Below are 26,954 nucleotides of genomic sequence, written 5' to 3' on the forward strand. Positions count from 1 at the left end.
GCAGCATAACAACCTTTGAACCCATTTTAATAATTCCTCGCAGTACTGTGCACAATTGGTAGCAGATGGCATTTCATTTTTATTTATGCAAACTACACAGAAATTCTAGAATTGTCAACAAATAGACGTAGATGTGAAAAACTTAAGAGCTAGATCATGACCATCATGCCAAAATCGCTGCATCCAAGTCAGCTGCATGCAATTAGAGATATTCCTGCTTACATTGCTACTCAGCAAAACCACAACATGCCTGTGAGATGAGTCCTGAGAATCCTCTACTCCTGAATTGTTTTGGCCTTCCAAGACATAATCCATCCCACAGTGCCATGCCACTACTGGTCACACGCAGCACTTCAGAAATGTGCAATGCAACGGGATGAACAGTTCAAACAAAAGAGCAGTGCCCTAGACCGTGCAGCAGGTGACTGGTTAAGCTCAGCCTTGTGGGGTACCTGCCCCAGTGAGTTGTATCAGTTGATCTGTTGACGTATCTTACATCTGAGACCATGTACAAACTACTACCTACCTCCTATAGCCTACGAACTACTCATAGCCTTGGAGGGTTTACGTCTTGCAAGGTATTATCTGAGTATGCGTAGGCATGGTCTCTTCCATTATTCCAGTGAAGTAGATGGCTGTGCACACAATCAGAATGTCAGCTGTACGGCGATACAACTACCTCCAGAAATGCAACTATATATGAAAACTTTTTCATATAAGAAAACTTCATACTCTCCTGAAGCCACAATTTATCCACCTGATCTCTTCTGTGTATGGACATAGCCAAGGTCAGTAGTCTGCTCTCTTTTTAAAATCACACATTGAACTTAAGATCTGGAAATACTTAACAATATGAAATACCTTGTTTAGCTCTTCTCGTTGGTGTTCTTGACTTTGTGCCAATAGTAATAACTCAGTGTTTTTATTTTCTAGTTGCTCAGCAAGTTGCAAGCAAGATGATTGATGCCTTTAAATAAGAAATAAACAAAACATGAAACAAGCAGAACATTCAATAACCTTTACCTTACAGTATCCTCTCCTCAGTGTAAAACTCTGGAAGACCTGCTCACTGATGGAAAAAAAAACATTGAAAAGATTTGACCTAAATCAGGTTCGATCTTGGAAGATATCTAGAGATTAAGGACAATGCGAGTGCGTGCAGAAAGAATCCTGAAATGTCTTGTAGATTAGTATTTCATATAATCTCAAATAGCTATGGTAGATTAGATAAATCATAAGAAGATGAACATTTTACTCCAAGGAGGTTAGGGAGAATTTTAATCGCAATACTTCCAAAGTGTTTTAATGCCGAGAAAATGAAAGGAGCTGTAAATATATAAATAGAAATAAATGAAATGCACCGATTTGTAAAGATCTAGGCAGCATTAAAGCCTTTTAACAGAGCCTGCATCTATTGCCTGCAATCTTGTCATATATAATTGCTAATGAAAATGTTTATTCCAAAATTGTTTAGAATCTAACATTTGAATCCAGAGTATCTTTTTAAACAGACTTAATTTAAATCAAACGTAAGAAAAGTTATTAGCTCAGAAGTACTTGTTGATTTAAATAGTCTTCAACATACATACTGTATTTGACTTTCCTGCATATCTTTATACTCTCTGATTTTCAATAATTCTGTATGCAGCTGTTGGCATTCCAGTTGTATCCTTCCCCAGTGAGCATCCCGTGACCGCAGCTCATTTCTCATTTCTGAAAAGTCTGCCTCCATGTTCTAAAGAAACAAGCAAATACACAAAGAGTTAAATAAAATGAGACAGTAGTAGCTCAAAATGCTGCATTTTAACACATAATTTTCAATACCTGGATAATTTGTGTGAAAGTACATACATGCTTTTATTTTGAGTTTCATTTCTGAAAAAGGCATTGCTTTCATGTCAGTTCCTTTCTCCAGAAATGTCATCTAAAAAAATATGATGCTGAATATTCTTTAGCTCTTGCAATGTTCCAATGCATCTATCTCTGAAACTATCATAGGAAACATCATTCAGAAGTTCTTTATTGTACTAAATGCATCTAAAATAATATATAGTCTCCTTGTTTCAGCAGGTTCTTCTCTCTAGAACATGCTTCACGTGCAGGAATTAGTGCCGTAAGTAACTTGCATTTTCTGTTTTCCTAACAGCATTTCCAAATTTATAAGCTTGAAAACTACAAGGCTATAGAAAGGCAGGATTAGGTGTATGTCTTCATTAACCATTGCCTGGAAGCTTGGAGCAGACACATCTAGACTTAAGTACTTAGATAAGATGTGTGCTCAATCATCTCCAAAACTAGTTCTATCTACACGGAGCTAATTGCTTATTTAAATGAGCACTACAAAATTTAAAGCAATCACAAAAGGATTTTTCTTAGGGACTCCAAAAATCTTGTCTCTATTTTACCTTTAATTTCTGATTGATAATGTGATAGACAACCTGAAGATACATGTTATATTTGGCATCACAAAATCCTAATTCCCCAAAAAATCAGAATTCCCCCAGCATATACCAAAACCAAAGATAATAACTTGGACATCTAAGCCACAAATAACAAAATTAGCAATAATAATAAAATTATTACAATAATAATATCCAGAGAATACTTATTTCCTCTCACCCAAGATCCAAAAGCAGACAAAAAAAAAAGATTTTCCAAGGATGTTGATCCTTTGCCTTTAAAACTACTGCAATAAAAACAGTAGTATTTTTCATCACTTCTTCATTTTATTTTAATATAGTTTCCATGTTTAAAAGCAAAAATAAAGCCTTTAAACTTTCAAAAGACAACTGGAATCCAAAAATGACACCGCATGCAAGGAACTTCAAAGCTCTATTTCCCTTAGAGCCTCATATGAGAATGACCTTCCTTCCAAGAAGCCTGTGGTTTTCCTCTGGCTGAAAGGGCTGCCGAAGACAGATATGAAGCGCTTTTACGTTTTTTATAGGGACTGCATATACAGATTCATTCATCTTATCCTTTGTTAAATTAAGGCTGAGAGCGCTTTTTTAAACTCAGAAATGCAAGTCAGGGCATATTCAAGTGAAATAAAGCTTAATGAATCGTTAAAATTGTCTGCAAGACTTGCTTGTGATCATCTTCATGATTTCAACATTCAAGAAATAGCCACAACTATTTCATAATATATGAATTTGGGGGTTACCCCTCTGATTTCGTTCTGGGGTAGATAAGGGGAATGAATGCTGCACAATTGCATAGTGAAACTCATATCATCTGTGGCAGACTGCAGTCATCATACATATTTACATAAATTGTATTTTCTTCTGTGAATTATAATAACAGCATGAGCAACAGCAGCCACAGCAGCAGTCACAATAATAATTGAAACAGAACTTCAGGTCAAGAGCTTCACACATCACTTCAAAAAATAATTTAGAGATGTACCACTTATTATTTTAGGAAATATCTATTGCATTTAATTAAAACACCAAAATGAAAACTAATTTTGAACCAGAAAACTTTAGGTTTTGTTTAGAAAATAGCTAATGAAAAACTTTTAAAAATCTTTTTCAAGTTGAAAAATTTACCAAGCCCTCTCTTTTCTTCTGTGAAAAGTTTTGCTTTAACTAGCTTGCTGTGTTTGATACCAAAAGGAAGTTTTGGTATCAAAAAGTTCCTGATCAGCTCATGTTTTACTTCTAGTCAAAGCTGTTCAACCTTTTAAATATAATTATATGCTCTATTTCTATGTAAATTAGTGTCCAGCAGCTGACTTAATGCAGACTTCCAAGAACCAAGCCTCCTGTGTGATGTTTTCAGGCTGCCTCTCATATATGGCTGCAATTAAGTTTGTCCGACCATTCATAAGGTAGAGAAATAGTCTGCAGTCTCAGCTTGGATCTTCTAACGTTCATATTTTCTTTACAGCCAACAAACTGGTCTTCCATACATTTCACTTTATCACTGTTTCCTTGCTAATTAATAGTATAAGAGAAATATTTAGAAGCAGATGGAAAATGGTCATAGGCATAGAAGATATATGAGGCACAATACCAGGCTTGCTGCCATTGCCATCAGCCTTCTCCCCACCAAGATTTCCATTTACTCCTCCCTCCTTTACCCACATCAGCTCCATCTATTCCCATCCTCCACCCAGCACTCCTTCGCACAAACCTCTTACTCCTTCTGGCTGACAACAGGCCTTGCACTTCCTTGTTTCTCATACAGACATTCCGGAAAAATACTTTCTCTGAGCTACACGTTTTCAACATACATTGACTTTACTTCGGTGTTTCCCTTCTGCATTTATTTGCAAATGTGGCCCTTCTAACTAACCCAGTGGTATTCCACACCACCAGCACAGCTACTCTGCAACTTCCTGCCCTTTAGCTGATAATGTTATGCACATCTACCTCCACTTCTACTTAAAATGTCTTCAGTGCTTCCTACAGCTCCTTTATTCTATTGACACGATTCCAAAAGGCCTCTCCCTTGAAGATTTTCTTAAAGGCTACAGCAGAATGACATCTACTCTCTCCATTGTACAGCATCTATCCACCCGCTCCAGCTGCCATGATTTGTTTCACTCCCTATTCTAGTCCCAGTACTTTTGATGTCAGCCCTTTAGCAGGCCCCAAAACGGAGGTTTTTCCTTTCATACCCACAGCTTGTATACATGCACATGATTCTGTGAGCTAATGTGCAAATGATATGTATAAACATCACACACGCTAAACTTGGCAGTTCTGACAACACCTGAAATTAACCTCCACTATATATATGTTAATTCCTGTAAAGTAGATTGCATATGAAATTATAACTCTGCAAGGTTGCCTATAAACAGAAATAGATTATTTTTTTCCAGAAAGAGCTGAAGTTACTATAGGCCACTCAATATATTACTGAACCTTGAAGTGCTTAAATAAATAAACAAAAGCATAATTTATATATGCTACCAGCAAAAAATAGCAACAAGAATCTCATTCCTGATCTGTTTCAAGCATAGCTAGTAAAAAATGCTGTAAAGATCTTGTATTGTCTTAATCTTGTCAGAACTCATATACCACGACCCAAAGAAGTGGCCCAAATGGCTGTCTTCACAGTTCAGTGCTATGTTGAGAAACGGTAAACTAGGGATAAGATAAAAACTGATGGTTCTTCACATGGCTGGCAACTTAAAAATTCATTGACTGCAAAATCTCTCAATAATAAAGTATACCACACACTTTTCCATACACTTATTTATTAGCTATATGGCACAGTGTACAACAAGGTGTAAATCAGATAAAGAGATGTCATAGAAGTCATTTATATTCAAGGAACCAAGTGAACTAGGCTAAATTCCTGTAGATTCTACGGATATGGGAAAGTTATAAACCCCTAGATAAACAGACAAGAATAAAATATACCACTCCATATCAAACATGCTTCTGCTTTCTCTTCAAGCATTACTCAACAAATTGTACTGTTCACAGCTCATTCTGTGTTCCTGCAAAGAATGTACCTAATGTACAGATCTTTTATATAGGCATCTCAGTACAACTTTTTAAAGTATACTCCTAAGTAATTAATTCTCCAACATTAATTCCACAGTCGTCATGAGAAAGAAAAACTATTACTACCTTGCATTGGTTTTGGCACATTTTTAGATCCTCCCGGAGTTTCACATTTTCCTCTTCTAGTTTATTCTTGTTTATTGCTATTTCATTCACAGTTGCCTTTAGCTTTTCAATAATCAACTCTTCCTTTTCACTTTGGGGCTGTCCATAGGTAATTACCTCTTCTTGGTTTTGTCTCTTATTGCTTATCTGGAATTGATAATTCTGGGTCTGCTTCTATAAAACAAGAAAATCTTTTAAATTAAATTCAATAATTATATGCAAATTGTTAGGACCAAACCATTACTACTAAAATCATAAAGCTACTTCCATTTCACCAGTATTTGCTTAGAAAAGTATTTGCTTGGAAGAGTTTGCATTGCTTTCTCTAAAGGATACTTCCTTGTTTTAGTCTGAAGTTCTTTGGCCTCAGTAAGAAAAATGCCTCAGAAACTTTCAAGGGCACAGAATTTTTTCAAGGATTTTTCTCCTCTGCTGTGTATTTCCCTAGCACTCGATGTTAATTAGCCCCAAATGTGAAAAAGGCGATTATGATGACCTTCTCAAAGCAGTTACCTATAAAAAATAATTTGAGCGAAATGTTCCTCTGTGATTCACTGAACTCAGTAGGAGCTGTGTGTGTGAGCGCCTCAGGATAGATATTAACCTTTGACTGGAGGAACAGCGTTACAGAGTTCATGTATAAACAGCTCAGTTACTACAGTAACTGTATTTCTTTGATATCATTATCCTTAAACTTGGGGAAGAATCATTTGCACATCCTGCAGAGTCCCACCGTCCGTTCAGTTTCTTGTACTAATTAAAATCCTAAATCCAATACTTCAGAAAATTGGTATTGCCAGTATTTGTGAATTCACAGGCATCGTGAAGAAGCATAATTACTATGGTAACTGGTTTTACTGTTTAAAAAATTATCCACATGCATCCCTCTACTGGGAGATTAACAAGCAGCAATAATCTTTCAGAAGACTGAGAATTAGCTGAAAAATGACAACAAAATATAACCTGGAAACCGTATTTCATGTGCAGAGATCAAGTTGAGCAAGAAAATGTATATTAAAAATACATAGGGTTCCAGATATCATATTTCATGGATAAGGACTGCAAAAAGGCGTGCGTTAGACAGCTTTTGATGTCATTGACCATGTTCCCATAATTTGTGTTGGATGAACACCTAAGTAGAACTGACCACTGGTATCAAATAAAAAGCCAAAAGAAATTTGCAGGTATGTTACATTTCTATAGATAATAAATTAAGGTCCCCCTGACATCTAAGTTATGTAGTCTGGCATATCATAATGTCAAAGCATCCTGTGAAAAATATAGCGCACGACTCCAGCTGGAAATCAAAGACCTCACAAAAGAGGAATTTGAGCCAAAGACACAGGACCAATCAAAGCTTTTTGATACAGTTAAGGGCTAACAGTTCTTCAGATTTCTGTTTAATAAACCGGTTGGTGGTATGGCACAGTCTTGAAGAAAATTGTCTTCAAAGGAAGTTCACTGATGGCAGCAATGTCAGCCTCAACAGAAAAATGTGGATGATCACCTTGAGTAGTCTATTTTGACTTGTCTAACTTTATCATCAACATGCATCAGTCAGTAGTTTTGTCTAGTCAAAACCTTGCTTTTTAAACACATTTATATAGAAGTTCAATAGTTGCAAACCCAAACCCCAAAACTTAACTGTCACCCTTGGAAACTCTGGATATGGGTAGAGTCTCATAGGAATTGCTAAGAAAGCATTTCACTAGATTAAGATCCAATGAGCTTAGTAACAGTGGAAAAGGGGATTTACCAGTTAGCTACATAATTGGCTTCCCCTTACTTAATTTTCGAGCTGTCTTGTGGCCCAGTTAACTTGTAAGTTATTTTCTAATTTTTTTTTAGAGCAGGATAGGTCATCAAGACATCATTAAATCTATTTTGTTCTGAATTGGAAGGAATTAAAAAAAGAAAAATATGCTAGATCAATAGGCATAAAAAATAGGCAATAAAAAAAGTAGTAAGCAAACTGGTTAGTAAAAAAGAATCACAAAGTCAACCAAGGACTGAATTGTAAATTGAAACTGAAAAATATGATAAAAAAAGGGTTAAGTGATCCGATAAACAACTCCAAGTCTCATTTTGGAGCAGCACATAGAAATTCATTTTTCTGCATAAATAACATTAATGTGTATTTATGATCTTCAAAAAAATGAAGGCTATCTTAGATTTGAGGGAACTTTATATTTGAGTCAACATAGTAATGGCATGTACTACTTACTTGGTAAGATATTTTTCAATAACTTGTCATCACAATTAATTGCCTATTAGTAAAGCATAAAAGTATAGCATACAATATAAAAGTATCTCAACAGTATACTTAAAAAAGTAAAAAGGAACATGTACCACTTTTTGCAGGTTCTTTAACATCAGAAATATTGTAATTTTCATCATGATACTTACTCATTTTCTCACTTTCATGAGAAAAATTAAATTTATATATATATAAATATATATATTAATTAATATATATTATATATATTAATATAATACTGTATGTATCATTAGATCTTTCAGTATGGGTCTGCCTTACCTAAAGCAACGTATTCACTACCAATGTATCCATTTGTTGTCAGATTCACTGTAAGCTCAGTGGTGTTCAGATTTTTAAAATTAAGTTAAAATAACTCTAGCTGAGCTAACAGCTCCTTGTCTCCCTAAAGTAGAAAGGTAAGAATTTTACCTGAAATAAATTACATTTCTTGGACAATGATTTTTGTTGAGCATCTAAATAAACAAGATAATTTTGGCAGATTGTCCCCTTCTTATCCCATTCTCTTAATTTTGCCTTAAATTCCTGAAAGACAGCAAAACAAGGCTAGTAAACACAGGGAAATAACTTTTTTCTTTAATGTAAATAGCTTTGTAATTTGCATAGTTCTAAGAAAAATCTAGTTTTTTAATTAATAAATAGTCTTTGCACAGTTTTTGGAGGAAGAAAAAAAGACCGATGGTATAAACCAGCCATTCAGCCATCCCCACCAGAAAAAATCCAGTCGTAATGGCTGTTCATCTGAAAAAAACAGGTAGTAAACATAATCATTGAATAAAAATGATAAAATATTTAAAATCACTTCCATTGCTGCAGATCCTAGAGTTATGACTATAATACACTCATTTATTTGGAGGGTAGTTCCTGTGACTTTAAAGCTGTATCAATGTCAAGTAGAGTAACCAGCAGAGAATCAAACTCTTGATATTCAGGCAAATGTTTTGAGTGCTTGCTTTTCTTTTTTTTTTTTTTTTTTTTTTAAGAAATGGGACAGCAGCTATTATGGATAAATTTTACTTCTTGCTGTCTTTACAATTGCTGCTTCTGGTTCTGAGTTCACCTAGTTTAAACAAAAACTTGTTAAGCAAATTCTATTATATCAGATTTATCTAATACTATTTTTGTAGTTGCACTTCTATTTCTATTTATAGTGTATTTGAATTTGCTCTTAAATCTTACTAGATCTTTTATGTTCACAACTAGACTTTAAAGGCAGTATCCTACAAAATAAGTAGAACTCCAGTTACTAGAGCTGTTGCTCTTTTAGTTTGAAGAATTAGCAAAATAACAGTATACTATTTTACACAGTGAAAAATATAATACTTATAAGCTGTTATGAGACCTTCCTTTTTCACAATGGAAATGTTTCCAAAAGGACATATGATTTTTTATAATCATCCTAAACTGGTGTATTCCCCATATTTAAAAAAATAAGATTTTATTTGCTACTGAAACAAAATTGAATGCCTTCCAACATAGATTATTAATACAAATCTTCTCTGTTATAGCTTTGCTAATATCTGCTTTGGCATTTTAAACCAATAAACATCTTCCCATTTTACAAAATGTGATACAAATGGAGCTTCAGACTACTTAATGAAGACTGCAGGTTCAAGGCCTAACTAAAGCACTGCTGAGCTCAGTAGATTTTCAACACAGTCATTATTTCCTGAATACTAGAATTTGCTGAATATATTCCAAGCACTCATTTTCCATACTGCATAATTAATCAAATTATTCTTGTGTTACATTATTTTCACATTTTAATCTTGAATAAGGTCATTCTCAAATTAGCTGGATCAGACAGTTTCACAGTAGTGATATATTTAGTCAAGGATAGATGTATAACCCATTTATTATTCTTGTAGCAGCAAATGTTGGCAGCTATGCTGCCAACCAAAGCACAGTAGCTTCTCTGATGGTGAGGACTCTTCCTTGTGAAGAGACAGTAACATTATATAGAGCTAGTGTGCGTCTAGGATGTGTCCTGTTACGTAGATATAGTCACCTGAAGGTCACAGAAGTTATTCCTATATCTTATAGAATAACATAGAAGATAGGCAAGTTCAAAAAGATCTTAAACCCCTGCTTAATTGCAGCTTAAGTATTAAAGTACTTAAAATCTATTAGTTCTCAAATTGTTGATTGTAAAGTTCTCAAAGTCTCTAAATAATCTATATCATAAGTATACATAAATCTACATCATAAGCCTGTACATCTTCACAAGGCTTAGCATCTAGGCAACCAGCTCACACTCTCAACTGGTATTCCTCTGCTTACTTTCCCTACAGGACCCAGATTAGTAAATGCTTGAAGCACACACTACTTTATCATGCTCTTTACAAAGAGTGGTGAGGGAAAAATGTAAATTATTTTTTGTGATCCTCCTATGCTTCATCAGACTAGTGGTTAGACTGTTCTCCCCACATTTGGAAGACAGTTTGATAATCTTCTCTCCAAGCAGAACCTGAACCAGAATCTTTCCATGTTAATTTTCTACCTAACAAACAAATGTTATTTTTCAACAGGTTCTGGAATTCTTCCTTTTGAAGCTGTTTAACTTTGCACAGGATACCAGCAAATTTATTGGGTAAGTGAGAACGAAGAAGCAAAAATTATCACAGCCAGAGATTACATCGCTCAGTTATAAGAAATGAGAGTGGATATCAGTTTCTGCACCAGTGAATGTAGCCAGAAGAGTATTTGGGGAGAAGCCACCACTTGGAGGCACACTCTCGATATGCCAGTTCTCTGTGCTGGCTGACTCTACTGTTGGCCCGATAAATATTTGATTATTCCACAGATCATAAAGTAACTCCTAACTCTGAGAAGTCAAGGCCAGGAATTATGATGGGTCTGGGGCTTTGAGCAACCTGCTCTACTGGGAGGTGTCCCTGCCCACAACAAGGGGTTTGGAACTTGATGATCTTTAAGGTCCCTTCCAACCCAAACCATTCTATGATTCTATGATCAGAACTTAGTGTCTTCCAGTATCCAAGAATGTCGGCTAAAATCCATCCTGCTCCCAGAGGGACAGGGAATATGACGGAATCCTGTCCTCAGCATCTCATATTGTCTAGTCCCCCCCTTAGTATGCTGGATTCTGTGGGATGCATTTTTAAGTGACGAATCCTTTCTAATGCGTTTCCTAGGGAAACTAAGCACGGAGGTCACAGATTGCCTCAGGCACAAGACTGCTGACAAGATATGTGTGTAACAAGCAGTTTTCTAGTCCTAAATCCTTTTTCTATCTAGCCCTACGTGGTCAAAGTTGTCCTGAGGTCTATAAAACTTGAATTAATGGTAGGTATTATGTGACAGTATCCTGTGTACGTAAAAGGTCTCATGCCTCAAGAGATTATATTATCCATATAAATATAAATATCCATGCCCATATAAATCAGGAAAAAAGTCAAATTTATTTATAGTTATAGTTATGAAGAAAATTATCTATATTAACTCATAGAACTACTAAAAACACTGATAAAACTTGCATAAAAGAACAAAACCTGAATATTAAACTATGCACCTTTTCTTGCCAGAGCAAGAAAATTATATAATTTCTGTAGAATTATCAGAAAATTAATGTTTACAACTGTAAACCACAAATTAGTTCTAAAGGCATATTAAAATCAGAATATAGTAACAAAGTATTCTTACCTCCAGTTTCCTGTATAAATTGTTCAGTTCAGATGGTGTCTCTAGGCTTTCTGCATATTCTTCTCTACTTTCAACCTTTTTTTGTTTTAACTGATGTGACTGTAGCTTTTCATAACTATGTGTCAACTTTGAAAACTAAAAATGAAAGCAGAGTTGAACATGCAGAATCCATCAAGGATGATCATATGGACAAAGCTTTCCTTAAACTAGAATCACCAACTGCAGCTTCAGCACTGTAAATATTTAATCGACGTAAGAAAGAATCAATTAATAAAGATAATTTATTAGAGATGAACAAGACTAAACCCCTATAAATGTTAGCTAACTGTTCAAACTGGTTCCTTTGACAGCTACTTAATTTTGCTGAAGTGACGAGATGATCTTTAAAAGTCCCTTCCAACCCAAACTATTCTATGGTTCTATGATTCTTTATGGCACTCTTACCACAGTGTCATTTCCCCTACAATATTTACATGAAATGTTCTATACTTGTTTACTGCCATCTTGTGTTGACATTTTTAAAGGGTATTTCAATAGCCGGAATGAAGGATTATCATTAACATATTTTACACTCGCATGTTTTTTTTTTATCACAAAAATTCTTGAAATGTTATGTGTGTGATGATTGCATTCTTCTGGAATCATTAAGTACCAAAGAATGTCTGTGAGAATTAGACACTAAATACAGTTCTGCCTCTTGATCTTACCAAGAAAGCATGGTCAGAGGCAAAGCAGTCAGAGGCAGAGAAGGGAAGGTACCAGTAGAAGTACCAGCCTCTTCAGAAGATACCAGACTCTTCTGAAAAACGGCTGATCAACATTTTGCTGTACTATACAAGCAAAGGGACTAGCGGCCATTAACAGGCCCGATAAGTAGTGATACTTCACAGATACAAAGTGAAATTGTCTGGTAGAGATACGTACACCTGGTCTGGAACAAAAAAAACAAAAAACAAACCAAGGATATTGGCAAAGGAAACACTAAAAATACTGTCTTGAGAGAAGCTGAGTGAAAGAACTTTGAGAAGAAAGTTGAGTAGAAAAGAAGCTTACAACTATGAACACTGATCCTGTCTCTTGGTTTTTTGTTCCTTTAAATTCCGATATATATGACTTAAAAAATTCTGAATCTAACATAAAGTTCTTTGTTTAGCCAAACAAAATCCATAAAATCTCATATTTTTGTTAACTGCTCAAGTGAACTACTGTTTGGAAAAGAAATTACTTCCAAGGAAGAAATTGGAAATGGAATGGAATCCTATTGAACCAACCTGGAGTGAGCAACTGAGGTCTGTGCAGATAGCAAAGATGGCCAAAGAAGTCCAGAAGTCCAGAAAAGACACAGAACAGAAAGTGGAGTTAAAGAATCATCTGGAAACTTCCTAGAGACATTTGAGATGATTTTGGGAACTCATAATATGGAACAGCAAGAAAGAATTGAAAAGATGACCAGAGAGAGATTGTCCTAGACTTGAAAGTTTCATGAAATTGGGAGGTCCAGGGATAGATTTGACCAACTTGGAATTTCTGAATAGAAATCCTGTAACATGGACTTACAGAGCTGAGATATCACCTTTAAAACAAAATCAAGTGTCTTGCAGAGAAGCTGCTTATGTTTGAAATTGATCTTGCCAGAAAACACAGTTAAGATAAAATATTTAAAATGCGTCAGAGTATCCAGGCTCAAACAACACAGAACTCATTGCCTTTGGAAGAAAGATATCCTTTTATAAATAACAGGAGTTTTGCTCTTGAATATATTATGGCATACATGAACTGCCTGGAAGAGTAAACTCAGATGAAGACAGGTATTAGAGTGTTCTTGCTAAAAAGGCCAGGAGGTACAGGATCCAACACTTCGGCAAATCAGTCTAAAAGGGAACAGAATGGCCAAAATGAGAAAATTTAGTTTGCATATTAGATTTATTTTATGAAAGTAAGATATTTCAGACAGATTATAGACTGGATGTTATCATGACCGGAAACTAGATAAAAGCCAAGAATCTTTCCATTTAATGCTAGATATTTGCTTTAAAAATAAGATCTAAGTTGTTATATTTGCATGTTGTACAAGTGGGAAAAAAAAAAGATGAAGCATTTTCATGAGTTCTGGGGTAGAATCCATCTAAGATTAGATTTCTAAAAGTTAGACATCCAAGCTTGAGCTACTCTGTGTTAGAAAAAGCTGCCTCCAAATGCTTAGTCTTTTCAGCTATCTTAAATTCTCATCATACACTGACATGAATTATATTCCGGGGGTGTCCATTTCCCTGCATTGATTCTAAAGGGAGCCCGAGGTAGCTCAGATGTAGCCATCTAGCTTTTAAATGTCTATGATAGGCAATTAGTTGCTAAAGTGCTTAGAGCAAGAATGGATTCTTGCTCTTTCACTGAGGGATTTCTGTAATTTTCAAAATGAGAATAACTACTAAACATATATATAGGAAAAAAAATGAAGGAAGAAAGTAATGAAGATGAACCCCTAACATTTTTGCTACTTAATTATGGCAAAATGTTGTACATTTGAATGAGAGCAACAGCGTGGCCTAAGAGTTTCAGGTTACACATCAGGAATTATTTTCCTAATACAAGAAAAATACAGGTTTTACAGCATTGGACAGGCACACAATCAATTCAGTGGGAAAGCTGCTCATTAAACAGCTGCTTTTATCAATAGTAAGGGTAAAAAGCACCGAGGACTACAGAGGCAGTATATCAGAGAGAAATTTGACCTGAACAGCCTAGCACTCTCAGAGCTGGAAAAAGTGATCCTTTATATGTCTACCGAGATTAAGAAGGAACAAAACCTGGGAGGGATTTTAAGAATACCTCTGCAGAGAAAGACACAATGCTACTGGCAAATAGTAACACTCACACCATTTGTGCAAAACTAAATTGTAGCTCTTAAGATTATACAGTGTAGAAAGAGGTATAACTTCCAAGTGAGGATAAGAACCAAAAGAAGGGAGACAAAGGAGACAAGGCAAAGATTAATATTGCCAGGGAAGCTCTATATTTGAGATATGAGTCTGTGCAGCTGGGAATTTGGAACATTAAAGTCATTCTATTGTAGACACTGCAGCACTGTAATTTAAGAAAAACTCAATAAGGAGACATAGTAAAAGCCTGAGGAGCAGAGTGGGATAATCCTACCATCTAGCAAAGGTGCTTGGAATTGTTCTGACAGGCAAACTTTCTGTTTATCACCTAGAAAACCCAGGTAAGCCTCCTAACTCAGGCACTTCACAGTTTCCTTCTGAGGTCAACGTGTACTGGATGGGCATTTCATGAAGACATACAGTTTGGTGAAAGGGAAGGAATGGGAATCAGAAAATAAAATGCAAACGGCATCAGTGCTGGAACCTTTGGTAAAATAAACAGGATGGCTAAGAGAGAAGGAAACGCTTGGAGGCATAAAATGGGAAAGTGATGTATATTCTTAAGAGCTAGAAATCAAAACTTCTTGCATAAAGATAAAAGAAGAAGCAATCAGGACACTCAAAGAAAGGTTAGGTGGTCTAAGTGGTAACTAAAAAGGAGAATCTTGGCATGAAGCATAATCAGGTTTACAGAGGGAAGCTTGTAGGTTAGGAATTGTCAGATTCTTTAAAAAAACACAAAGAGAAAACATATGATATTTGCCCCTGCAAAGGACTTTTAGGGTAAATAACAACTTCAAAAGCTTCATGCAAAATGTCGTGGAGTTTCAATTTCAGGAAGTCGAATTTCAGTGAAGATCTTAGCAACAACATGTAACATAATCCCAGTCATTTTTAGCATATGATAAAAAAAAAAAAAAAAAGCGAAAAATATGGCAGGAAATGTGAAAAAGGATGAGAAAAGAGAGATCTGCTGTATTTGGGGGAATAGTTCTGCATTGCTAGAGGTACCTTACAACTTAGAGGCAAAAAGTCATACCTTTTTTCATTGTCTGGTGCTTATCTTCTCAATAATCATGCTAAGATGTTGTTTCTTTTTCTGTAATTAGTGTAAATTATAAAACAGCTTTTGTTTCTAGCTACTTTCCCAAATGTTTAAAAGTGTTAATTACAAAACCAACCAAAACATTATCTGCTTACTCACAGAACTGTTTGCCAAATCAATTTCCATATATAAAAGAAAGAAATAAATTAAAGACAACATAACCTTAAAAATAAGTTATATGTTTATTGGTTTGGGTGATGGATTTGGATGATGTTATCACCTCTAAATGAAATTAATAATATCCAATTTATGCAATCCGATATGATTCTATGATAAGTGTGATGATTGGAAATCTTTAATTATAACACTAAATCTCTGGTAGGACAATCCAATGAAGGAAACAGTACAATAGCAGGAAAAAACTATGTAGGTTTGTGTATGTTAACTTGTTAAAATCTGAGAAACAGAATAGACTGAATTTTGCTAAGAATTTAGATTCATGATTGAAGTGGAAAATAATGAAGAAAGAAAAATACAGGGAGAGCAAACACAACAAAATAGAATCATAGAACCATAGAATGGTTTGGGTTGGAAGGGACCTTAAAAGATCACTTATTCCAACACCCCTGCCATGGGCAGGAACACCTCCGACTAGAGCAGGTTGCTCAAAGCCCCATCCAGCCTGGCCTTGAACACTTCCAGGGATGGGGCATCTCCCACCTCTCTGGGGAACCCGTGCCAGTGTTCCACCACCCTCCCCGTAAAAAAATTTCTTCCTAATATCCAATCTAAATCTACCCTCTTTCAGTTCAAAATCTCTATGGGCCCTGGTAAAAAATCTCTCTTTATCTTTCTTATAAATCCCTTTTAGGTACTGGAAGGCCTATAAGGTCTCCCAGGAGCCTTCTCCTCTTCAGGCTGAACAACCCCAACTCTCTCAGCCTGTCCTCATAGGAGAGGTGCTCCAGCTCTCTGACCATATTTGTGGCCCTCCTCTGGACTCGCTCAAACGGGTCCATGTCTTTCTTGTGCTGGGGACCCCACAGGTGGATGCAGTCGTGCAGGTGGGGTCTCATGAGAACAAAGCAGAGGGCGAAAACACCTCCCCTGAACTGCTGGCCATGTTCCTTTTGATACAGCCCAGGATATGGTTGGCTTTCTGGGCTGTGAGCACACACTGAAATAAATAAAGCCAAAACAAATTCCCAGTGTCAATAATCCAGGTTACTCTAGTTTTGATATTATATTCTCTTACAGAAAGCTATCAGACCACTGTCAATCAGGCACACTGAAACCAGAAAAAATTATAGCAAAAACATGATGAGCAGTTTAAGTCTTAAAATTCCTAATGTGCATCAGTCTTATTAGCATGAATCTAACTATCTATTTTATTCATTCACCAAGGTATTAGTCCAAAGTTAGGAAATCAAATATCTGTCTTCATAACAGATGTCACAATCACATTAAAATCCATCCAAAGAATTTGGACATATCAGTACAGAAATGATAATGGAGCCTGGTAGGAAGCTGTAGTCATCATCATTTATATGACACAATTCATCCTTCCCATATCCACAAAGGTACATCTATATCATTAGCATGTATAAGGTCTTTATACTGCAATCATAAAATAATGAAACAGACATTTTTCTTACTTGAGATTTCAGTGCTTTAAGCTGAGCTTCATAATTCTGAGCCATTTCGTATTTAGTTTTATGCAAGTCTTCCAGTTTCTGTTGAAGTAGTCCTACCTAGAGTTAGAATAAGCATTCAAATTTATCTTTTCTGAAATGTTCCAAAAATATGTCATTTTTGGAATAGTCGTTTGAAACTTTGAAAAAAGACCATTGCTTAAAAGATAGATATTAAAAATATATATTCATTCAGTAACTTAATAATAAAACTGGATACCGCAAACTCATATTATGTCAGCATCGAGGCAGGGATTTTATAGTCAAAAAACTCCTTGTATGCTTATGTTATGATTTAATGATAAAGCTGTATGAGTCTGCCATGAAAGAGCATTTAATGAAAGCATTGCTGACCCAACTACACGAGCGATCTGCTGTGGCCCATTCTGAAAATTTTGCTTAAATGGCTTATATAATCATATAAATGACTTTCAACTACATACGGAAAATTATCGGGAGACACTGTAGACTCATTTCAGCTCCCTAAGCACAGTGCCATTTGAGCTATCTTGAATTACCTGAGAGTTTCCCAGAGGTCTGAGAAATATGACAAAGAGCACACGACACCTACGTTTTTCTGGAGGCGCAGCTGGAAGTTAGGCAGAATATGCTAAAATATTTCAGATAACATCTTTGTACAGGCAAATAAATTGATGCTTTAAGGACTGGCTAGCTGAATTACTCTCTTGGCTCCTCTGACTGCAATGACTAAGGGCAAGTTTCTAATTGCTCATTAGGGAGAGTTATTTCACCTTCAAAACTCCCACTGGCAGTTTGGAGACTCAGCTCACAGAAGGATGCCCACATGTAAACACCTAAATTCAGATGTCTTGAACTGGAACTGAATGCTGTGCTAGGATTTACTGATGCTTCTGAATGAATATTCATCAGACAAGAATGTGAAGTATGGACAACATCACTGGGGCTTTCAGTTTGATACACAAGTCTAAGTGGTAATACAATGCTAATCTTCACTATTAATACTAAAATTATGATACAAAGACAGTATATGATGTAAAATGATAAAAATCAGGTATAAACAGGAATTACAAAGACATAATTTTGTGAAACTTTTGGAACTGTACATTTCCATTTAAAATTTCTGATGAAACGAGAAGTGCTGGCATTTAGAAAAAACATCAAATTATCTTTTTACAGCTAAACTGAGGATATTTGATTTAAACTTTAGGGAAATAGAAGAAATATGAGACTTCCAATGACATTTTTACAATCACTTCAGAACAGAAGCACACTTTAAAACAAAACACTAAGGATAATTAGTGACCTTTAAAGGGTGTTTGGTATTTTTACATGATAGAACAAACAGGTCTCCTTACAGAGCACTTAGAGCATACTATTAACTAACTCCCAGAATAAATACTTTCTTTATAGAATGTGATATTCTTAAATACCTCTTGACCTTTTTGATCCAGTTTGCTTTGGGTACTCGCTAATTCTTGATCCTGGATATCCATCTTTGTTTCTAAAGCTTTCATCTTCTTTTCCCATTCCACTTTCTTGCTGTTTACCATGATGTCAATTTGATGCACTAATTCCTGAAGTTCAGCTTCACATGGAGAACCTCTAATAATACAAAAAAAAGAAAAAGTTATTTTTTTCAAATAAAGAATAAGGGAGAAAACAATTTTTTATTTACATTGCTAAGATTTTATTTTAATTCTGATGGAAAGAACCACTTTCCAACATCAGAAAGAAAGAAACTGGAAAGCTAAATAATGCCTTCAAATATAAGTGGAATCAAAATCAGAGTATTTAGCATGGACTTTTTGCTGAGCTTGAATGTTGGTTTATATCCTCTCACTCTTTCAGGGATCAACTGTCAAATGAGCATAAGCTGAGCTGAAATTATCCAGGCCCAAACCTCAATGGGCAAGAGCAGGAGAAGCTGAATATTAAGTTGCTTATGGGCACAGAATTTCCCACTAATGATGGAAACAGTGCTTATTGGTGGAAGCTATTAAACAGCTGGCTTGAAAGCGAGCCACAATTCTTAATTGCTAGTTCTACTTTTACATTCTGTTTTCCCATTCCGTTTGTGGAAAATGGACTAAAATAACAAAGCAACCTGTATAATAATAGTAAGTTTTTATGCCACTAGGAAGCACAGAAGTGCATTTGAAAAAGAACTTGTCTTTTTGGGGGGACTGTGAGCTTAATTATTTTTATCAACTTCATTTTTTTTTTTTTAAATACCACAACTTCTGTAAAAGAATGGGGCATGTATCCCACTGGAGTGAAGGAAAATCTTTCACTGACCGTTTTTAGCCAGTAGAATAACGTGTTGAATTTTTAAACTTTTGAGGAGTAGCATCTCTTTCATTTCACTTTCCCTAAACATTTACTTTTCACACAATTTTTAGTGGCATCTGTTATCTGCATATCCTGTTCTCATATGAGTTAACTGTTGATAAAATTTTCTACATCTTTCCCACTTCTTTTTCAGAGCTTCTTTTATACCTATATTGTTTCCTCTTCTAATTTTAATTGCTTTACATTTTTTTCTAAATAAGAGATTCTATTTATAACCTAGTACCCAGCTTTATTGCTTTCTTTAGAAGACATACTTTTATCTTATCTTCATCACATATTGGAATATATTGAAATGTGTCTTCTTTAGTCGTTGCAACCTTATCTTGGCATGAAAAAAAATCTCATTTAAAATCTTCAAATTACTCTTTTCAATGGAATGACCTGATAATTGTGAAAACTTCTGCATTTTTCCTTCTGCAATGATTTAGAGATTACTGTATCCAATTACTGCCATATCTAAATGAAGGTACCAATAAAATCAATGTTTCTTCTCCACTGTCAAGCAGTTACACTATTAGTAAACTTTAAGTGGTACAACTCCTTTCTCTTCACTTTTTTCATCTGTCATAGTGACTATTCATTGTACAACAGAAATTTAATCTGCATTTAATTTCCATTTCCTCATACTGTTGCATAGTTTTCAAGTCTCTTCTTTCTTATCATGGTTTTGGTTAGAGGCCTGCATCGAATTTCCTGTTGATAAAACCAGCAATTGTATTCTTTCATAGATTTGTTAATTATCCCTGCTGAAATCTAAATTGATGCAAAAAAGTGTATTGTAATCTGGTACTTTTCATAATAATAAGTTTAGCCTTCTGATAAACAAGTTTCTTCACTTAAAATAATCTAAGAATGCTGTGACATTGTTTTGAGTCATGACATGTTCTATTTTCCTTTAAATAATATTACTTATCTCACTGACATTTTCCCCAAAAGTAAAAGTGATAGCCACTGGTTATAATTTAATTGGTTCTTCAATTTATAAAAATTTAAAAGCTGTGTATTCTCTTGGCTGCTGGTGGTACACACCTCTGTGTGCACATGAAGTGCCTTTAAGATTGCTAATCAGTGTGCAGTCATTTTAATATCTCTATGGCATGATGGTTTGTTAAAATGAGCATAGCTATTTCCTTAAAATCAGCACAGCTATTATTTTATGAAATAATTGCCATAGAGACAGTCACACAGAGACAAAAGACGGTGCAGCATCTGAATAATGTAGCAGCAACCTACAAAAGGGTTAATGATTCCATCCTAGGAAGTAGTGGAGAGGATTTCAATACTAAAATTAGCAGAGAATGTCATTTTGTATCACAAACATTACAATCTGGCATATGTTTTTGGGGGACATTGCAGCCGAGAATGTGCCAAGCAATTAGGAACTCTACTTCAGCAGAACTGCACTTAACCAAACACAAACTGAGCCATGCGCCTTATAAGAGGTAACATCCCTATTGCCAGTGAGCCTTCAACTGCTGAGCGTGCTGCCAGCACATCGCTGAAAAGCAGTAACTAACATGGTCCTCTGCTGCAAGTGGCTGCGCAAACCAAGCCTTAATGTACGCAGATGCTTCTACTGCTGGTCGTTGATACCACCACCTGGTGTGAACGCCAGCATTAAAATGTTTCCTCTCTTTTCTGGTTATCCTTCACATCCCAGCTCTTCAGCCAACTCTTCAATGTCTGCCCTCCCAGTGCCCACGCAGACACACTGAATTCCCCATCTGTAGGTTGTGCTCTGGGTCAAGTGCTGGTCCCACACACCCTGCATTTCATATCTTTCACGCTCAGCTTCTGACTGCACTGCACTAAAAAAAGAGTTCCTTAATGTGGATATAGAATCATAGAATCATGGAATGGTTAGAGTTGGAAGGGACCTTAAAGATCATCGAGTTCCAACCCCCCTGCCATGGGCAGGGACACCTCCCACCAGACCAGGTTGCTCAAAGCCCCATCCAGCTTGGCCTTAAACACTTCCAGGGATGGGGCATCCACAACTTCCCTGGGCAACCTGTTCCAGTGCTTCACCACCCTGACAGTAAAATTTCTTCCTAATATCTAATCTAAATCTCCCCTCTTCCAATTTAAAACCATTACCCCTTGCCCTGTCACTACATCTCCTGACAAAGAGTCCCTCTCCGGCTCTCCTGTAGGCTCCCTTCAGATATTGGAAGGCTGCTATGAGGTCTCCCCAGAGCCTTCTCTTCTCCAGGCTGAACAACCCCAGCTCTCTCAACCTGTCTTCATAGGGGAGGTGCTCCATCCCTCTGATCATCTTTGTGGCCCTCCGTTGGACCCATTACAACAGGTCCATGTCCTTCCTGTGTTGAGGACTCCAAAGCTGGACACAGTATTCCAGGTGGGGTCTCACGAGCGCAGAGTAGAGGGGTAGAATCACCTCCCGCCACCTGCTGGCCACACTTCTCTTGGTGCAGCCCAGGATGCGGTTGGCTTTCTGGGCTGCCAGTGCGCACTGCCGGCTCATGTTGAGCTTCTCATCCACCAACACCCCCAAGTCCTTCTCCTCAGGGCTGCTCTCTAGCCATTCTCCGCCCAACCTGTATTTGTGCCTGGGATTGCCACGTCCCAGGTACAGGACCCTGCACTTGGCCTGGTTGAACTTCATGCGATTTGCACGAGCCCATCTCTCAAGCCTGTCCAGGTCCCTCTGGATGGCATCCCTTCCCTCCAGCATGTCAACCAAGACACCGAGCTTGGTGTCATCAGCAAATTTGCTGAGGGTGCACTCTATCCCACTGTCCATGTCTCCGACAAAGATGTTGAACAGCACTGGTCCCAGTGCCGACCCCTGAGGAACACCACTCGTCAATTGGACATTGAACCATTGACCACAACCCTTTGAGTGCGGCCATTCAGCCAGTTCCTTACCCACTGAGTGGTCCATCCATTGAACTCATGACTTTCCAATTTTGAGACCAATATGTGTTTATTGAATATCTTTTTTTTGATGCTTAAATAGTGCATATCCTTTGTTTTGATAATTATTAAAAGAAATTGGAACAAATTTGTTAGATTTATAATATCATAATTAAAACTTACCATGATTTTTTAAAGTTAAAATTCTTTAAAACTTTTTAATATCAACAAATGCTTGAAACTTTATCAATGTTAAGCTTGGAATGGCTTTTTAAATAAACATATAAATCTTAATGACTTTTTGATGTTAAAACTGTTAGCAATGGCATTTTAGAATTCAATATGAGTCATAGAATGATAACCAAAGTGCAAGCAAATAGTACACTGTGATGTACATATCACAAAACAAAAATGCCCCCTTCCCCAAGTGCCTGAAACTCATCTCAAAATAGCATTAATGATGCAGCAAGCTTGGATTCCCTCTGGGTGGAATTTAAAATGGGATTTTAAAAACAGAAGATGAAGCATTACTGCATCACAGCTACCTTTTCTTTGATGCTGCTGTAAGGAGCTGTGCCCTTCCAGCCTCATGTATTGTCAGGTGGCAACACTTTGGTTAATCTCCAGCAATGACTCAGCTATCTGCTTTTAGCCTTCAGAAATAGGTACTTTCTTTATTGTGTCACATGGATTATCTAAATATTGTTACACAAGTGCAAATGCAACCTCCAGCCTGGATCACTAGGTTACCCCTTCAGACCCACCATGGCTGACATCTTCGCTCTCTTAAGTCTCATCTGTCTCTTTCAGATCATCCCACACAAGCCAAGTTCTGCAGCTGTTCCTAGAAAATTTTGCCTCAAGAGTTTCTCCATGTTTCTTGAACCTAGAATCACCAATATATAAAAGGGAGCTGTTGAGGGAAAAATTCCTTCTGAAACAGCTTCTCAGTCTATCTTCACCTTCTCTGTCTGCTTCCTTACCCAGATCCTCTAGGTACCCCTGCAGCTGAAGAAGGAAAGCTCTACCTGTAGCTGTAGGTTACTGCTGCTGTTCCACTACCAGAACTACTCTGTATCTACTCTGTATGTAATGCTGTGGCATTACAAACGGATCTGCAAAACGATGTGTTTGGCAGTTAACCGTGCCTACCAGCACAGAGGTACTACTAGCCATCAAAACTACTATTTAGTCCCTTTAGTGTTTTGAAGAGTGCTAACTATCCCCCTCAAAATATGGCATCACAATCATGAGAATTTATTTCGATCACTGGATGTGGAATGTGGAAAACTCTGATATCTTTTGTTTAATATGCCATCAAGTAAACAAACACACAAAGAACACGTTTTCCCGTAAAACAAAGTATACATATTGTAGTGACAGGACAAGGGGTAATGGTTTTAAATTGGAAAAGGGGAGATTTAGATTAGATATTAGGAGGAAATTCTTTACTGTGAGGGTGGTGAGGCACTGGAGCAGGTTGCCCAGGGAAGTTGTGGATGCCCCATCCCTGGAAGTGTTTAAGGCCAGGCTGGATGGGGCTTTGAGCAACCTGGCCTAGTGGTCTTTGAGCAACCCCCCATGGCAGGGGGGGTGGAACTCGATGATCTTTAAGGTCCCTTCCAACTCTAACCATTCTATGATTCTGTGGTATGTTTTTTACCCATGTGCATTGAACATTCCCACTTTGCTGAATGCATGCATAAGATGGATTCTTCATACGTGGAAATAATGACTTGTACTTAAGCAAGTGGCAGCTATGTTTTTTTGTTGCATTTACTTTGAAACAGCTCAAAACGCTTAAAGGTATTTAATTTTTAAAGTGATGCAAGCAAGGTCTTAGTCTTCTTTTATTCTGTTTCCATATTGGTGAAAATAGAGATGATTCATATTCTGCTGTCATTAGTAACTATTTATCTTCATATAAAATCTAGATGTTTCCAAATTTAGACAAACCAAAATCCAGATAATAACTTTTACCAACTCCAGGCCTTTATCAGAAATGATTTTTGATGAGTATTCTAAACTACTCTTCCAGATTCTGTGTATAGTTAATGGAAATACATAGCGACCGAGAATACCTGGTTTATGATGGGACAAATCACTCTCTAGGTTCATCTGCAATGGCCTGAAACTTCACATATGTTGATTACAACAAAGGCCAGGCAGGATCTGAACTCCTGAAATAGGCTTCTGATTTGTTAAAATAGTATTCAAAGAAGAGCAATATTTTGATTTTTTTTTAAAATTCAAGTTTTGATATGACTATATTTACCCATCACATCAGTAACAGAAAGAATCCCTCTCAAAGCCAAAAAAACCAGCCACATTGTTCAGAATACAATAATTTACTGCAGCGATTTTTTTCTACCATGAAAAGAGCTCACGCTATCCTTCAGTTTAACAGAGTCCACTTTGAAATCTTATTACAACTTTCTTGGCTCAGAATAAGTTGTGATAGAATGTGCGTGTTTCTGTTACTTTAAGAAATACTTTCAAACTTAATATGCATCATATTACCTTAGATTGCTTCTTGGTGATAATGACAGAAGAAATTGTTTTATATGAAAAAAATATAATAAGTTTAATTACAAATTCTGAGAGAAATATTATTTAGCTCATTATATGGGGAAGTAGTTTTTATATTGCTGCGTTCCTTGAACAGCCTGGATGGGGTGAGGCCCTACATCAAACCTCACCCATGTCTAAGCTTCTTTAGAAAGATTTTGTGCTGTACTAATATTTTTTTTTTATTAACACTAAAAGAACTAAACTTGGCTCATGTCCAAAAAAGATTATAGTGTTGTGTTGAAAGGTGCACTTACTACTTGGGAAGAACAATTGTGGTTATTACCTGTGCAAAATAAGACTAGAGCTTTAGCAATTAATAGCCCCGTTTTTAAGATTTTTGAATGTTTTAAGAGCTGTGATATGTAAGTTTATACTGCTGTAGCCTAGCAACTTCAACTAGTTTTTAAAACAGTTCAAAATAACATTTCTTAACATCTTAACAAAACCCCACGTAGCTTTCCTTTTTTCCTCTTTTGTTCAGATATGAAGATTTTAAAAATTTAAATAACAGAAACAGTCAGTAGATTAGCTAGAGCAACGTGTTGCCTTAATTATCAGTAACCTCTCCAGTTTGCATAGAAAGCAGCAGAAGAAACTAAAAAAGAATCATGTTTGCTTGTAAAATCATCAATATTTTGTTTCACATTTTTAATAAACCCACATAATTCAATACCATTATATATTCAACTCCCAGACAGTAAGTTATTACTTACTTAGCGACAGCTTGTTCCTGAAACACCTCTAAGTCCTGCTCCATATTACTGATCATCTTTTTAACCTGTTGAAACAACAAAAACCAAGTAATTCATATTCTCAAATGCGTGCATTTACACAGCCACGTAGCTCATACTGGATAGTTCTGGCTTTCCTTTCCATTTCTGCAGTTCTCCCATTGCAAATGACAGGGGCAGGGGCATGTTGCTCTAATTACAGGCTGGAATGGGCAAGATGAAAACTCCTGGAGTGAGCTCAGCAGCTCTCACACGGTGCAGCACTGAGGTACTAGAGGTGGAAAGATCAGAACGAGACTGTTGCTGGTACCAGTCCGGTTCTGTGGCTCCAGCAGGACACAAGGACATGGGGCAAGTCTGGCTGCATGCAAGAACAGGAACCAGGCATATTATCTGTGAGAGGGTGTCATGAAACAACCCTAGTCCCTCATGAGGGTGCGCACTGGGGCTCTCTACATACTGATGTGTGGACACCGCCACATGGCACTGCAGCCTTGGCTCCCCAGAGACCAGGTAGCTAAGGTGACACCGCCACAGGACCACCACCCTTGGCTCCACAGAGACCAGGCACCTCAAGTGACACTGCCAGAGCAGCACTGCCTCCACATCGGACCAGCACCTGAGGTGACACTGCCCCAGGACCAGGCACCTGAAGTGACACTGCCACAGGACCACCACCTGTGGCTTCACAGGGACCAGGCACCTGAGGTGACAAAGACACCGGGGCAGCCTTAGCTGTGCCGGACACCTGAGGAGACCGGGGCACCCCCTCGCCCCCCGCGGCCGGTCAGGCGGCGAGTGCGGCGGTGCCGCGGCCGCCCCCTCCCCGACCGTTACCTGCCGCGCTCCCCCCGTGGCTCCATTCGCACCCGATGTCGCCGTGGCCGGGGCGTGAGCTCCGCAGCCCCGGTCACCCCCGTTCTCCCATCCCGCCCCAGCTCCCGCCCGCCGCCTCCAGCGGCCGTTGCGGGCCGTCGCCGCGGTAACGCCAAGGGCGGCATGGCGAGGCGGGAAGGCGGGGGAGCCGGCTGGGTGGGCCAGGGCGGTGGCCCGACGGGCGGACACCGGGTGCTGGAGGGAGTGGCGGGGCACTGCCGGAGGGCTGTGGGGCTAGGGCAGGGCCCGGGCCCGGCGGACTATAGCGTGAAGGGGCTGTGGCGTGAGGGGGCTGTGGCTGCTTCCCGCCAAGGGTCCCGCCGGGCCCTCAGGGAGCCGCCACGGTGCGGGGGGAGCGGCGCGGCCACCCCGGTGTCACCCGTGGGTTTTGCAGGGC

At 37.6% G+C, this 26,954-nt stretch overlaps 1 protein-coding gene across 1 annotated transcript in view; it reads right to left on the reverse strand.

The window, feature by feature from the left end:
* DEUP1 (deuterosome assembly protein 1) overlaps nt 1-25,707 on the reverse strand; it is a 44,193-nt gene extending 18,486 nt beyond the window's left edge. Inside the window, exons 1-8 of the mRNA XM_074150210.1 lie at nt 25,664-25,707; nt 18,584-18,755; nt 17,136-17,231; nt 11,557-11,691; nt 8,308-8,421; nt 5,583-5,795; nt 1,590-1,735; nt 862-967 (exon numbers count right to left, since the gene is read on the reverse strand). Of these exons, the coding sequence (XP_074006311.1) occupies nt 862-967; nt 1,590-1,735; nt 5,583-5,795; nt 8,308-8,421; nt 11,557-11,691; nt 17,136-17,231; nt 18,584-18,755; nt 25,664-25,707 (1,026 nt within the window). The remainder of the gene's footprint in view (nt 1-861; nt 968-1,589; nt 1,736-5,582; nt 5,796-8,307; nt 8,422-11,556; nt 11,692-17,135; nt 17,232-18,583; nt 18,756-25,663) is intronic.
* Nucleotides 25,708-26,954: the final 1,247 nt, after the last annotated feature.

The sequence above is a fragment of the Numenius arquata genome, chromosome 1 (genome assembly GCF_964106895.1).
Source record: "Numenius arquata chromosome 1, bNumArq3.hap1.1, whole genome shotgun sequence".
In the NCBI taxonomy this organism is placed as follows: domain Eukaryota; kingdom Metazoa; phylum Chordata; class Aves; order Charadriiformes; family Scolopacidae; genus Numenius; species Numenius arquata.